Source organism: Brachycentrus maculatus, unplaced genomic scaffold (assembly GCF_059751285.1).
Source record: "Brachycentrus maculatus isolate JH-2025_06_01 unplaced genomic scaffold, ASM5975128v1 h1tg000039l, whole genome shotgun sequence".
Taxonomy (NCBI): Eukaryota; Metazoa; Arthropoda; class Insecta; order Trichoptera; family Brachycentridae; genus Brachycentrus; species Brachycentrus maculatus.
Genome location: NW_028280793.1, coordinates 605,473 through 619,085, shown reverse-complemented (window position 1 = coordinate 619,085; position 13,613 = coordinate 605,473). Strand labels below are relative to the sequence as shown.

Sequence of the window (13,613 nt, the reverse complement as noted above, 5' to 3'; positions counted from 1 at the left end):
TTACGATGTATCTATGTTTTATACAATGGTTCTTATAAGGTACATGTTACGATGTATCTGTATACTATACAATAGTTCTTGTGAGGTACATATTATGATTTATGTGTATACTATACAATGGTTTTTGTGAGGTACGAGTTACAATGTCTCTATATACTATACAATAGTTCTTGTGAGGTACAAGTTACAATGTATCGGTGGTGATGACTTACTTCAAGTTTCCAATCTGCAGATGATGCTCTTTTCCTGTTTCCTTTGAAATATCAACAGTCTCGAATACGTATGCCTTGTCACTGGATGAGAGTTTGTAGCCTACATAGTATCTGAAAAAATAAATGAAAATAAATATTTCAGTTTGTTATCAACCCAAACCTCATCTTTATTTTTAATTAAATAATGGATATTTGAAATAAGGTGTTATTTATTTATTGACTTGGCGTTTAATTTGTAGAACTCCATTTTAATTTATGTATTTATTTTAAATCAAACACAGATTTTTTGAGTCTACTAAGTTGTATTTTATTAACAAAAAACACATAAAAAATTATATTGTGACAATTGTTTCGCCTTGTTAGGGCATTATCAAACGATTATAATTTTTTATGTGTTTTTTGTTAATAAAATACAACTTAGTAGACTCAAAAAATCTGTGTTTGATTTAAAATAAATACATAAATTAAGGTGTTATTTATTTATTTATGCATAAATTTTTGTTTACATTCCACATATCATTATTTTATGATACATGGATTCAGTTATATACATTTATAACATAAACAAAACTAGTACATAGTACATATGTATATTGTATCCCACTGTACGTGGGTATCTAATATATTCTAATTTAAAACCAGAAAATATGTTGAATATCAAGAAATACAGTGAAAAAGTGAAACTAGATAATGAGTAAAAAATTAACTAATATTAAAGAAAATATCTGAAGTAATACATAATAGATTTTTTTTTAAAACAAAATTAAATAAATTAAAGTGAGATTGAGAAATCATTGAGAAATTGGTTCACATATCGGACTACACATCGGACAAATGTCGACGATTTTCTCCTCCAAACTATAGGGTGGTGAATCAATGAGACAATTGATTGATGGATATATAATATCAAGTCACCAATTCCCAATCTACAATGCTATTGTTACCGTGTAACTCTTACCCTTGGATGTCGCCATTCCAGTCCTGGGGTGGGGGAGGTTTCCATGTGACCTTCAGGCTGTGTTGGTCCAGGGCTTCTACTTTGAGATCAGTGGGTGGGGCAGATGGGGCTGGAAATGGAAGACATAATATTGTGAGGGACTATCAATTATTCCAACATGTAGTCAAAATAGCGGATAAACAATGGATTTCCTTATAAAGCTTGAGTCATAAGAAAATAGTCAAATATTGCAGTATGCCAAAGTAATAAAACCTGAATACTTAATGACTAAGGAATTCACGCCTTCAAGATGTGGTGTTGGAGACGTTTGCTCCAAATTCCCCAGACCGCGAGAAGGACAAGTATTTCCATCTTAAACGAGCTAAATATAGATGACAGACTATTGAAAAGAGACCTTCAGATTTTCGGCCTCGATAAGTTGATGATCATGGAAGAGATCGAAATATTCTCCACTAGATGTGATCAAATCGAGGATTTTTTAGATAGGAGTTGCATTTATTATTTACCTTGCTTATTCTGTACAAGGTTTATGGATCAATTAGTGGATTTTGGTTACTTCTAGCTAAAAACTCTTTTTAATTTATTCTGTGTTTTGGAAGGAGGGATAACCATGTTCTTCTAATGCTTACGTTCTTCAGCTGTGATAATGGTGACTGTGTCGGAAGGTTCGGAAGTTCCAAGCTCGTTTTCGGCCACAATCCTCAAGTGGTAGGTGGTAGCCGGGTGCAGGCTGAACACTCCGGCTTCAGTGGTGCTTCCGGGGACCAGCACGCGGTCGATATCCTTCTCCCAGGAGCCCTTGGACCTCTTGTATTCGATCAGGTACTTCTTGATGGGAGAGTTTCCATCGTAGGGAGCCGCCCACGACAGTTGCACAGTTCGGCCAGACTTGTCCAGAACTTTAAGACCATAAGCTGCTTCAGGTACCTCTGTAATCGTCAAAAATGTACAATAATGAAACTTTGATCCATGTGTTGCATGAGCGGAGCATTCGGTGCACAGGAATTAAGGGATGGTCCAAACCATCTAAATGCATTTAATTATTATTATCATGAATGATATGCTTATGTGATTATATGCCATTAAACGCCATTATTCGTATAATTTATGGTTTTGTTATCTCTCTACATCTTAACTTCAATAATTATATAACTTATGACACTGAAAAATAACACTCAGTCAATAAAATCATGCGTTTCACAGTTACATACAGACAAGGTAATACAAAACCCAAGCAAATGGACACGTCAATGCTGGGCGGGAATTTTAAAACTGTCACTCTGATTCAAATCTTTTATGATTTAAACAAACATAACGCAAGGCCTTGTGTCACTTATGTTGCTTATCAACAAATATTCAGGGAATATTTTAATACGAATTTCTCCTGTTGTGGATTTATCAAAGTATCAGCCTATAAAGTCGAAAATGTTTAAAGACAGTTGCCGCATATGGGGCATTTTTCAGAATGTCTAAAGATAGTTCGCGTTGGGATCGGGTTAATTATTAATTGAAATATGTAAATTTGACCTTGGATAATCATGTTAATGCTGGTGTCATCGGATCCGAACGCGTTGGTGGCGACGCAGGTGAAGAGCGCGCTGTCTCCGCGCTCGGTCCTCTTGATGGAGAGGTCGGAGCGCACGCCCCCGGGCAGGATCTCCTCGCGGATGGTGTAGCGGCTGTCGCTCTTAGGGTCCAGGCGCTTGTTGTTCATGTTCCACAGGATGCCGATGGGCTTCTCCCCGAGGGCCTCGCACTGCAGCACGGCGGGCTCGCTGCGGCGGGCTGTCTGGTTCCTCTGCTTGATGTCGAACTGGGGTGGAGCTGCGAGCAACCAAATTGTTTATTTTTAACCTGTCCAGGAGTATGGACATACATGTACAGCCGTGCTTATAACTAAAGACATCTATTTCTACAATGGCACTTGTACTGCCATCTGTGGTTGTAATTAAACACTTAAACTACACTTCAGATTATTTATCTATTCAACCCACTAAAGTTTGCGTGACGTCATCGTAATGACGCTGTCAAAGAAAATGCAGGCAATAAAACATGGATGATTTTGTTATAAATCATGTTTACTGATGTAAATATTCAAGAAAATATGTTGCTTATAGCATTGACTGCTATATAATTTTTTTATTTCAACCCTATAGTTGTTGTATATTTGTGCGACATTATGTTGCCGAAAGAGTATCACACTTATTTATTTTTTTACAAAAATGTTAATAAAATTAGTATATAACCACTCACCGAGATTTTTACGTCTACCGGTTTCGAGAAGTACCCGTCTCTTCGTCAGGACAATCACTAACACAGCATGCAAACAATACTGTGTTAGTGAATTGAAACATGCAAATTTGCAATTCACAATTTGAAACTCTTTATGGAAGCATACATATAATTATAAAATCCAAAACTCAAAAAAAAAAATCAAACACAACCTAGCACATACACCTTTTGCTAAAACAACTTTGATTTTGTACAAGTTTGTACAACCTGCTTCCATTATTCATATAAAAAAGCTTTTATCAAATGGATAATGAAAATAGATAGGTCTGAAATAGATCGCATTATTCGACTATGTCGTAATTGATTGCAAATAGTAAATAAGCTAGTTACCACATACTAGAGTAGGAAGTAGAGGTAGGTAGTAAGGTAAGCTAGGTACTACTTAGTAAGGTAGGGTAGGTACTGGTTGCGTTGTTATATATCACGCGAGTACGTTAGGATAGGTGCTGCTTTTCTACCTTTATGGAATACAAATCCTTGTATACCATATATGTATATTATATCATAATTTGAATATCATACAACGTTTTGACGCACATTCGTCTGATAGAGCAAATTTCGACTGCAGTCTAGTTTTACCCTTCTCTTTTTAAGAGAAATATCTTTCATCTACTATTACGAGTTTCAAATTTAAATGTGAATTGAAGCATGCAAACAATACTGTGTTAGTGATTGTCCTGACGAAGAGACGGGTACGTCTCGAAACCGGTAGACGTAAAAATCTCGGTGAGTGGTTATATACTAATTTTATTAACATTTTTGTAAAAAAATAAATAAGTAAAAATGACTAACCACAAAGTAAATGCTTTAAATATTAATAATATTGAGAGTATCACACGTTCGATCTTTTCAATTGAAGCATAACGCAGTGTTACCTTAAACAATTTTATACTATTTTTATATAAAGATAATATTAGATTTGTTAATAATAAATATATTATTACCTTGTACACTTATCAAAATAACAGCGGACAGGCCGGATCCAATTCCATTAACGGCTTCGCATAGGTAATATCCTTCGTTGGTTTTTTGTATGTTGGAAATAGACAATGTACCATCTTCCACTTTAATGTTTGTGTTATTTGGCTTCAGATCTTTGTAATCTCCAGGCGTGTCTCCTGTAAAGTTACAAAATAATGTTAACACTTTAGCATCGGGTAAAATTGTATTAAAATTACTAAATGTGAAGGGGCAATTTTGCACATCTGCAAAAATGCATTGGTTTAGAAAAATGGTCATAAATTTTAAACTAGTAGGAATTTTAACACAAAAGTTTATAAATTTGGCGTGTGTAGAACTCCATTTTAATTTATATATTAAATGTTAACACATTAGTTACGGCAATGTTTTGATAAAACTGTATCTTGAGGCGGGCGACATTAGACAGCTGTCCGGAAATATAAAATATGTCAGTGAACTTCATATTTTGAACTTGAGGTTGAACTCGAAAACAATACAAAAACGGTTAAATGGTCTCTAACGTCTCAAAATAAAATCATGTTAGTCCACAAATCACAAAAGTAAAAAAAATGTTAAAAACACTAATAAAATATTAGAAAATAACAACACAGTTTAACAACCGCCGAAAACTCAAAATCTGCGAATAAAAAATGATTTATGGGCTTTCCCCACACGCGTTTATTGCTTTGTAAGTACCAACTGCCGACTTAAGTAAAGGACAATGATCTTTGTATTTTATTTCATTTTAGGACAAAGAAAAAAACGCACCATCTGTATCCATTGTTTAAAGTTAATTTGTAACATTTCCTTCAAAACAGATTACGACCATTAACTATGTTTTGAAGCAGTAAATATCAGTATTATTTTTTATATTACAACGACATCTATCCACTACATAACAAAAGCAAAAAGGCCAAGAGATTAGAAGTTTATGACGTGTTTTTTGTATACTAAATTGAAGGTAGCCGAAATGCACAAAAATGTGCACCCCGCCACCACACAAGGTTTCTGAAACGCACAAATATGTGCACACCGTACACAATGTGTTAACATCAAACACTGATTTTAACATTTAATATGTTAATATTTTAGTATATTACAAGATTTAAAAAACATACCTTCGGCCCTCTTCCATGTGACTTGGGGCCTCGGGAAGCCATCAGCCTTACATTCCACCTGGGCGTCTGAACCCTGAGCAAAAGCTTTATCAGTCGGTTCAAGAATCCAACGAGGTGGCACTGCAATGTTCAACCATGCTATAGAGAACCGTATTTTTCAACACAGTGTAATGCACATAATTAAAAATACTGACTGATTTTTCTTTTCTAGTAATTTACTAAAATCTTATATTTTTCAGTAATATTATCAAAATCCGAGATACTGATTTTTGAACTATATTCTATAAATCAGTCAATATTTTTATTTGATTCCTATTCCTATAGCTGGTGATTTTAATATATCAGTTAAAATAATTTATTAGTTGAAAATAGTAAAACAATAATGCCTCCATAGTGTAGAAGTAAGCGCGTTTGGCTACCATGCTGGAGGTCCCGGGTTTGATTCCCGAAAGTTATTTATCACAGTGTTATTTATTTATATTGTCCTGGATTAGTACTTAAAGCGTGGCACTTCATGTAATAATAATGGTCAAGGTAACACTGTGTCAATATGATGCAGTGACTTATGCACCATTAGTTAGAAGTTTAAAGATTTTTTTAATGAAAATGAAAATTTTTGATGAGTTAAATTTACAAAGAAAAACATGAAACTATTAAAATAATTTTTTAAATCTGTGTGAATAATTATTTTTAAATATTAGATTTCAAAAACTGGACGGTATATTAAAATTATTGAGTTTCCTGAACTAGCTACAAGATATTTAATTACTAAACAATTATGAAGGATTACTGATTCTTTAATTAGCGAAAAATAAGCAAACAACAAAAAATATAGGAGAAATAATTACAAAAAAATATATATCTTAGAATGAAGTAACTGCCTACTCAGGGACTCGAACCCATGATCTTTGGATGTTGCGCCCACTGCTCTACAAACTGCTTAGCTCAATTGGTTGAACAACAGACGCGACATTCAAAGGTCCCAAATTCAAATCCCGGAGCAGACTGTTACTTTATTTCTGATACAAAAATGTATTATTATTTCCTCCATTTAAAAAAAATATGTAAATGTTTATCTTTTGACTACGACTGTATTAGCAGCTGTATATATAAAAAAAATATATATATATATATATATATATATATATGTATATATATATATATATATATATATATATATATATATATATATATATATATATATATATATATATATATATATATATATATATACATATATATATATATATATATATATATATATATATATATATATATATATATATATATATATATATATATATATATATATATATATATATATATATATATATATATATATATACATATATATACATATATATATATATATATATATATATATATATATATATATATATATATATATATATATATATATATATATATATATATATATATATATATATATATATATATATATATATATATATATATATATATATATATATATATATATATATTTGTATTATTATCTATGACAATAATAAAAAATAAGTCACCCTTCATATATTGCAAACATCAAAAGATAAATTGCAAATAAAACTTTAAAATTAAATACGAATTCTGGCAATTAAGCAAAGCGATATTTTGCTATATTAATGAGATTATAAAAAAGCTACTGAGATGTGTTCATTGAATGGTGTACTTAAAAGACGTAATAAAGCAAAGTTATCCTTCCACCATCGTTAACATTTAAATAACATCAGCAAACTCTGAAAAATGCACACTAATCGTGTATTCCATTAATGTAATTTAAAACTTATTCATACATGATTCCAATAATGATAGATATTGTCTTATCAATATTGATAAGTATCGGATGATAGTTTAACTTCAAAAGTTTTATTTGCAATACATACACCAAATATGTAACAAAAATAAAACCAAAAAATAAATATGGGATAAACTATAATGGGAATGAAATGATATAGAAATAAGAAGCTATTGTCTATCAACTGACACAGAGACACGTACACATTGTTAGGTGAAAGGTAAATAAAGGTCTACTTTGTTAAAGGCTAATGTTAGTTTATAGACAAATCGCATGCGAGCATTAAGTATACAAATGTCAACACAAATAAAGGGAAGAGGAGGTGAAGGAAACCCTGACATCATATGAGTAGCATGTAAGTCAACAGTACTAAGATATGTTTTCAATTTGCTGGCAATCGATCGTATTCTAATTTTGGTGATATTCTAATTCAACCCGAAGTCTTCTGTTTCAGATGAAGCGACATCAGCCCCGGCCGGTTAAACAAAATAACAAAAAGAAACGAAATGTGAACTTTGAGAAATGTCTAGGAACGATGAAGAAACTTTACCCTTCACGACTAGTGAAGCGGTAGAGACAGAATGGCCGGCCGGGTTGGAAGCCCGACACGCGTAGCGACCCGCGTGGCGCGAGGTCACGCTCTGGACCATCAGCAAGCTGGTCTGCTGACCGACGCTCGCGACGCTTATCCCCGAGGACGGCGAGATCTCGTTGTCGTTCAGCAACCAGTGGAACTTTAATGGCAAATCCCCTTTGGTCACGATACACGTCAACTGCGCGTAATCTCCCTCGGACGCGTATTCCGACGCAAAGGACATCGGTTGCGTCTGAGGCAACTCTGCGAAGGCGGGACACATATTTCCAAAGCATGATTATTCACATAAAGCTACCGGTGAACGAAAATCAAAATCACAAAAGAAGTGCGGTAAAGTAAGCGAGAAAGCTGTCACGAAACGAACCCTTGACTTTTAACATGGCGGAATAGCGGAACTCTCCGGCTTCGTTGGAAGCGACACAAGTGTAATTCCCCGCATCGAGCAAGCTCACCTGCCTCAAGGACAGGATTGAAGTATAATCGTCGAGGCGTTTAGTCACTTTGAAATCGGCCGGGATGATTTCCCCGTTCTTTAACCAATAAATCTGAAGGGGAAGGTCGCCCACCAGAATAGTGCACATCACGCGCGGCGAGGCTCCGCCATTCACTCCTTGCGCGTGGAAACTAAACGGCTCTATTTCTGGCAGCACTGGAGTATACAAACAAACAGGGTTAACACACTACTGAACACGGATGTTTCGGATTATACCGATGTTAGGGATCTATTATTTCATTCAGCATCGGCTCGTTCGATTTCATCAACAGACCTAATTTTGAAATAAAAATACTTTAACATGCATTTACTAAGCCATACATATGTTTGTGATACCGCGAATGTTTCAGAATAAATGAGTACCGTGAATTTCCAGACTGGCGGTATAATTTACAATCCCGATGTGATTTTTCACGGAACACGTGTAATTTCCACTGTGCCCCCAGTTGGCGGGATCTACCAAGAGCAAACTAGCTTTGTTTCCTATTTTATTAGTCGTGATTCCGTTCTGCGAACCGGAGTGGGAGCCTTGAAAGCTCCAACTGATGTCCATGGGAAGGTCACCCTCGGAAACGAGGCAAGTCACTTGGGCGGCTTGACCCGCGAAAATCGGAGATTCAAATTCAAACGGTACGATTCGGGGGCGCACTGGAAACAAAACAGTGTCCCGATTACAGAAGAAAATACACGCTTCATACAATGCGCCAACGATCAACTATTACTGCGGAGTTGTGCCCCGATGATGATTAGTGCTTAGAGAAATCATAAATATTAGTACATCAGCCATAATTGGTTATGTGCCCTTTGGATACAAAATCTGAGGTGACGTTAATCAACAGGTGTATATTGGTTATGAGTCGTAATGTGTCAGGGTCGTGTTAATTAAATAGAACACATGCCATTTACAACGAGTGTCGCAGCGAATTCCGCTCTTCCGGCGACATTTTTGACTATGCACGTGTAATTCCCCTGATGATTGGCCGTCACCGCGTTAATCATCAGCACGCTAGACCTCGGACCCAGCGGAGTGGTCACTATGTCCTTGGGCAGCGACGAGTCCATTATGTCGCTACTGAACGTCCAAGATATGTCTAGGGGGGCGTCTCCCTTGGTGGCGAGGCAGTTAACCTGAACGGCGTCTCCGGGATTGAACGCGACATCCCCGAACGTAAAAGGTACTATCAATGGAGGAACTACGAAAAAAAAATTATAAACATTATTAAAAAAAATATTAGTGGAAATTTTAAGGAAAAATTCAAACCGTTTACTATTAAATTTGTCGAGTGCGTAGCGAGACCCGCTTTGTTTTTTCCGACGCAAGTGTAATTGCCGGCGTGATCGGCCGTTATTGAATCTATTAGAAGGACGCTGCTCCGTGAACTCATCTGATTTACGTTCACGCCGGAAGTCTCAGTGACAGCTCGGCCGTTGATGGACCAGTAAATATTGACGGGCTGGTCTCCGTGCGTGATAGAGCACTGGAGCGTGAAAAAGTCCCCGAGAAATGCGGGATCAGTTCCCGCCGTGAACGGTGCTATTTTAGGAGGAACTAAAGAAAAGAAAACATTAAAATAAATTATTGCGAGAAACTAGCGACACTTATCAGTAATAATCCTAATAAAAGACCTAAGTATTAAGCTAACAAACCATTAACGATGAGAACGGCGGAATACGTTGCCTTGCCGGCCTTGTTCTCACTAACGCACGTGTAATTCCCGGCGTGATTGGCCGAGACGGCATCCACCACCAATATGCTGCTTCTTTTGGAATTGGATATGGAATAGGCCGAGTTGCGGGAAGATATGAGGTTGCCATTTATGCTCCAGGAGATGCTAATGGGAAGGTCGCCGTGGGTCACGGTACAAGCCGCTTGGACATACTCCCCGAGGTGGGAGGGGTCGTCCCCAAAAGAGAAGTGGACAATCTTTGGGGGAACTGCCAAACATGACAAGAAATAAGCAAACTAACCTAAAATATCAAGTAAAATGTTTTCAGATATATATTAAAGGTATCTCGACAGATACAAAGCATTTACAAATGAAGGGAATATGGAAGCCCGAATACCCGAGGACTTATAACCTGGCACTGGCCGGCTAAAACGATTACTTTATACACTGTGCAACGTTCACCATTCTTCCCATAATTGAACATCCATATTGTATTAATTTACGAAAGCTGTACATCTGCAGTGTTGGAACAATCGCCACTTCCTCTGCCTCTATACGTCCACATTCGCCTTATAAATTTGTTTTTCTGTTTTTTTCTTCACACATTCGATTCACATGCCCAAACCATCTCAACATGTCTTCCTTAATTGTATCAATAATATAAGTATCTCACTCGTGCATTCCTTCCTTATTCTTTCCATTCAAACATCTATCGTACATCATTTTGCCGCACATTCATTCGAGAGATCGCATTTTGACTCCATTTAGTCTATTTTCATCCTTCTTTTGCCGACTCCACGCTTCACTTCCATACATTAGGAACCATATATATTATAGGATTTTTTCAAAAGAAATCATTTGCTTAATCTTCTTTCTTCTCATACAGATAATAAGAAAAATGATAAGATATTTAAATATGTATACGCTCTCAATTTTAGCTGCAAAATAACACTAGAGGCTCTGGCCAATGTCTGTACACGACGGATTCTTCAGTTCTTTTGACACGTAACGCGTGGCAATGAGGATAGCCTGGAACGACTAGTTATGATCGGTGCCTGGAGGGGAAGAGAGGGAGAGGAAGATCTCCAACACGTTGGACCGACCAAGTTAAGACAGCAGCAGGCACCTCGGTGGTTGGGGCGCTATGTGCAGCGCAGTCAATATATAACTGGAGAAGAGTCATTGCTTCCACAAGGGTCACAACCCTCAGTTATGAGGACTAAGACGGAGAAGAAGAAGAACACAAGAGGATTGGGAATTGTCAGTGGATCAAATGAACAGTTAAAAAACTAAATAAACTAATTTTAACGGAGCCTCTTTAAATAATAAATTGTAAAAATACCATTTTTAATTTAAGTTTTGCTTAGTAAATACCACTATTCCTTAAAACTATTATGACACGTGTTTTAATCATTTTTAACCACCATATGTGTCACAATAGATTTTAAGTAGTAATATTTACTAAGTAAAACTTAAATTAAAAATAGATATATTTTACACAAGTAAGTTTTAAGTGACTGCCGAATCGATGAATGAAATCGTAAAAATACCATTAACGATTAATTCCGAAGAGAAGTTAGCTTTCCCCGCGATATTTTCTGCCCTGCATGTGTAATAGCCGGCGTGCGTGTCGGATACCGACCCTATGCTCAGAATGGCGCTACGATCCCCGATATTGATGACGGTGATGCCCAGGTGCGGCTTGATGGGCTCGTGATTAAAGAGCCAGAAGAGCTTGAGCGGCCGGTCGCCTTCTATCACCGAGCACGGCTGGGTCACCACCTGCCCGGGGTTGAGGGCCTTCTCTCCGAACGAAAATGGTTGCAGTGTGGGCGGAACTGCGCTCACAAAAAACAAATATTACTTTTTTCATATCGATATCTCACCGTAGATGAAGAAGAGGAGTCTTGGTATTTACAGGAGGCTTATGACTTATCAAAAGCTAGTTAAAATGATCACTTTATACACGTGTAACATCACCATTCTACCCATGATTGACAACCACACTCCTCAAATTTGGGAAATTATATTTATGCTTCAATTGACACTCGTACTAGTTGTCGGCATTATCTTTGGTTGGGGTTAGAATTTTTTTCTTCATAAAGATCTCCGAACTCTTTGGGTATGTACAAGGAGGTGGCTCTCTGCCTACGCGACATGATGGTTAGTTAGTTAGTTAGTTTTTAGCCTCTGAAAATAAAACTTACTTAATTCAACCGTAGACGCTGCTGAGAACTCGCATATCAAAAAAGGAGTCAAGTATGTATATATATACAACTTTCGAAAATTGATCAGTGTGATTGTTAATCATGTGTGGAGAATGGTGAATGTTAAACATGTATAAAGTGATCATTTAAACCTGCCTATGCCTGTAAATACCCAGATTTCAATATTCTTCTTTATGAAGTGGACAAAATAGATTTGTGAACAAAGATTTAAGATGGACTCACTCAAAATATTGCGGGGGGAAAAATGAATCAGTTACGGGGAGGGCGATGCAAAACATAAATAAAGCTTGTTCGGAGGGGTTTTAAACATGGCGGGAGTGCAAATACCATTGACACGAAGATGGGCCGTGTGTTGAGTTGCACCGGCCGCATTGGACGCAATACAAGTGTAATTCCCGCTGTGCCTCCCAGTCACCGAATAAATAGTGATTAGAGACGTTTTATCATTTACTTTGGCTGTGACTATGTCAAGTCTCGCCGGATCCACACCGTCGTTGAAAACCCACTTAATGCTAAGAGGGCTATCACCCTTTGATACGAAACAGTTTAGCTGGACGGATTCTCCCGCAAAAACGGCTTCATCCAATTGGAACGGAGTTATGTAAGGAACAACTGCAGAAATGAAAATAAAAACATAAGTCTGGCTAAATCATTCATTACAAAACGAACAATCTTATGTACCTCGGAGTGTCGTCGATGAAATGTGAGAGGAATGATATGTGGATGTATATCTGTTCTGGTGGTTGGATGTGACGGCATTGGTCGCAAAGGATAAGCATTAGTTATATGTACACACGACAGTACTGTGTGTATTTATTTATTGTGACCCGTGCAAAATACGGGGAATCAAACCAATAAATGTTCTCTGTTCTGGTTGTGTTCTGTTATAATAAGACTTTATAAGCGATATTACGAATATTCAATATGCAAAAATACCAATAACACGAAGTGTCGTAGTATGAGTGGCAATTCCAGCAAGGTTTCTAGCAATACACGTGTAATTCCCGCTATGGCTTTCCATCGCTGGTGAAATGGCGAGAAGGGAAGTTCTGTCGCCGACTTTGGTGGTGGTGATGCCTAAATGGGTGGACATTTCTCGGCCGTGAAAGTTCCAAGAGATATCGAGCGGCGTATCTCCTTTGGTTATGTGACAAGTCATCTGTACCGACTCTCCGGAGAATACCGATTCTTCGAGCTCGAAGGGCATTATGTGGGGAGCAACTGGGGAGGAATGCAAAGATAATTAAAACAACAACAAAAGTACGTAAAAATCATAA

The 13,613-nt window shown here is 36.7% G+C and overlaps 1 protein-coding gene across 50 annotated transcripts in view; it reads right to left on the bottom strand.

The window, feature by feature from the left end:
- The window catches only part of Dscam1 (Down syndrome cell adhesion molecule 1), a 140,275-nt gene that overhangs the window by 26,989 nt on the left and 99,673 nt on the right, over window positions 1-13,613 (bottom strand). For 47 of the 50 annotated variants that reach the window (XM_088277108.1, XM_088277050.1, XM_088277076.1 and 44 more), the window contains 6 exons: window positions 5,541-5,660; window positions 4,407-4,580; window positions 2,698-2,994; window positions 1,800-2,099; window positions 1,171-1,279; window positions 213-323 (listed from right to left, as the gene is read on the bottom strand). In XM_088277108.1, the coding sequence (XP_088133234.1) occupies window positions 213-323; window positions 1,171-1,279; window positions 1,800-2,099; window positions 2,698-2,994; window positions 4,407-4,580; window positions 5,541-5,660 (1,111 nt within the window). Of the gene's footprint in view, window positions 1-212; window positions 324-1,170; window positions 1,280-1,799; window positions 2,100-2,697; window positions 2,995-4,406; window positions 4,581-5,540; window positions 5,661-8,804; window positions 9,090-9,340; window positions 9,635-13,613 lie in introns of all 50 variants that reach the window. The other 3 variants (XM_088277091.1, XM_088277027.1, XM_088277003.1) reach the window with 2 other exon arrangements.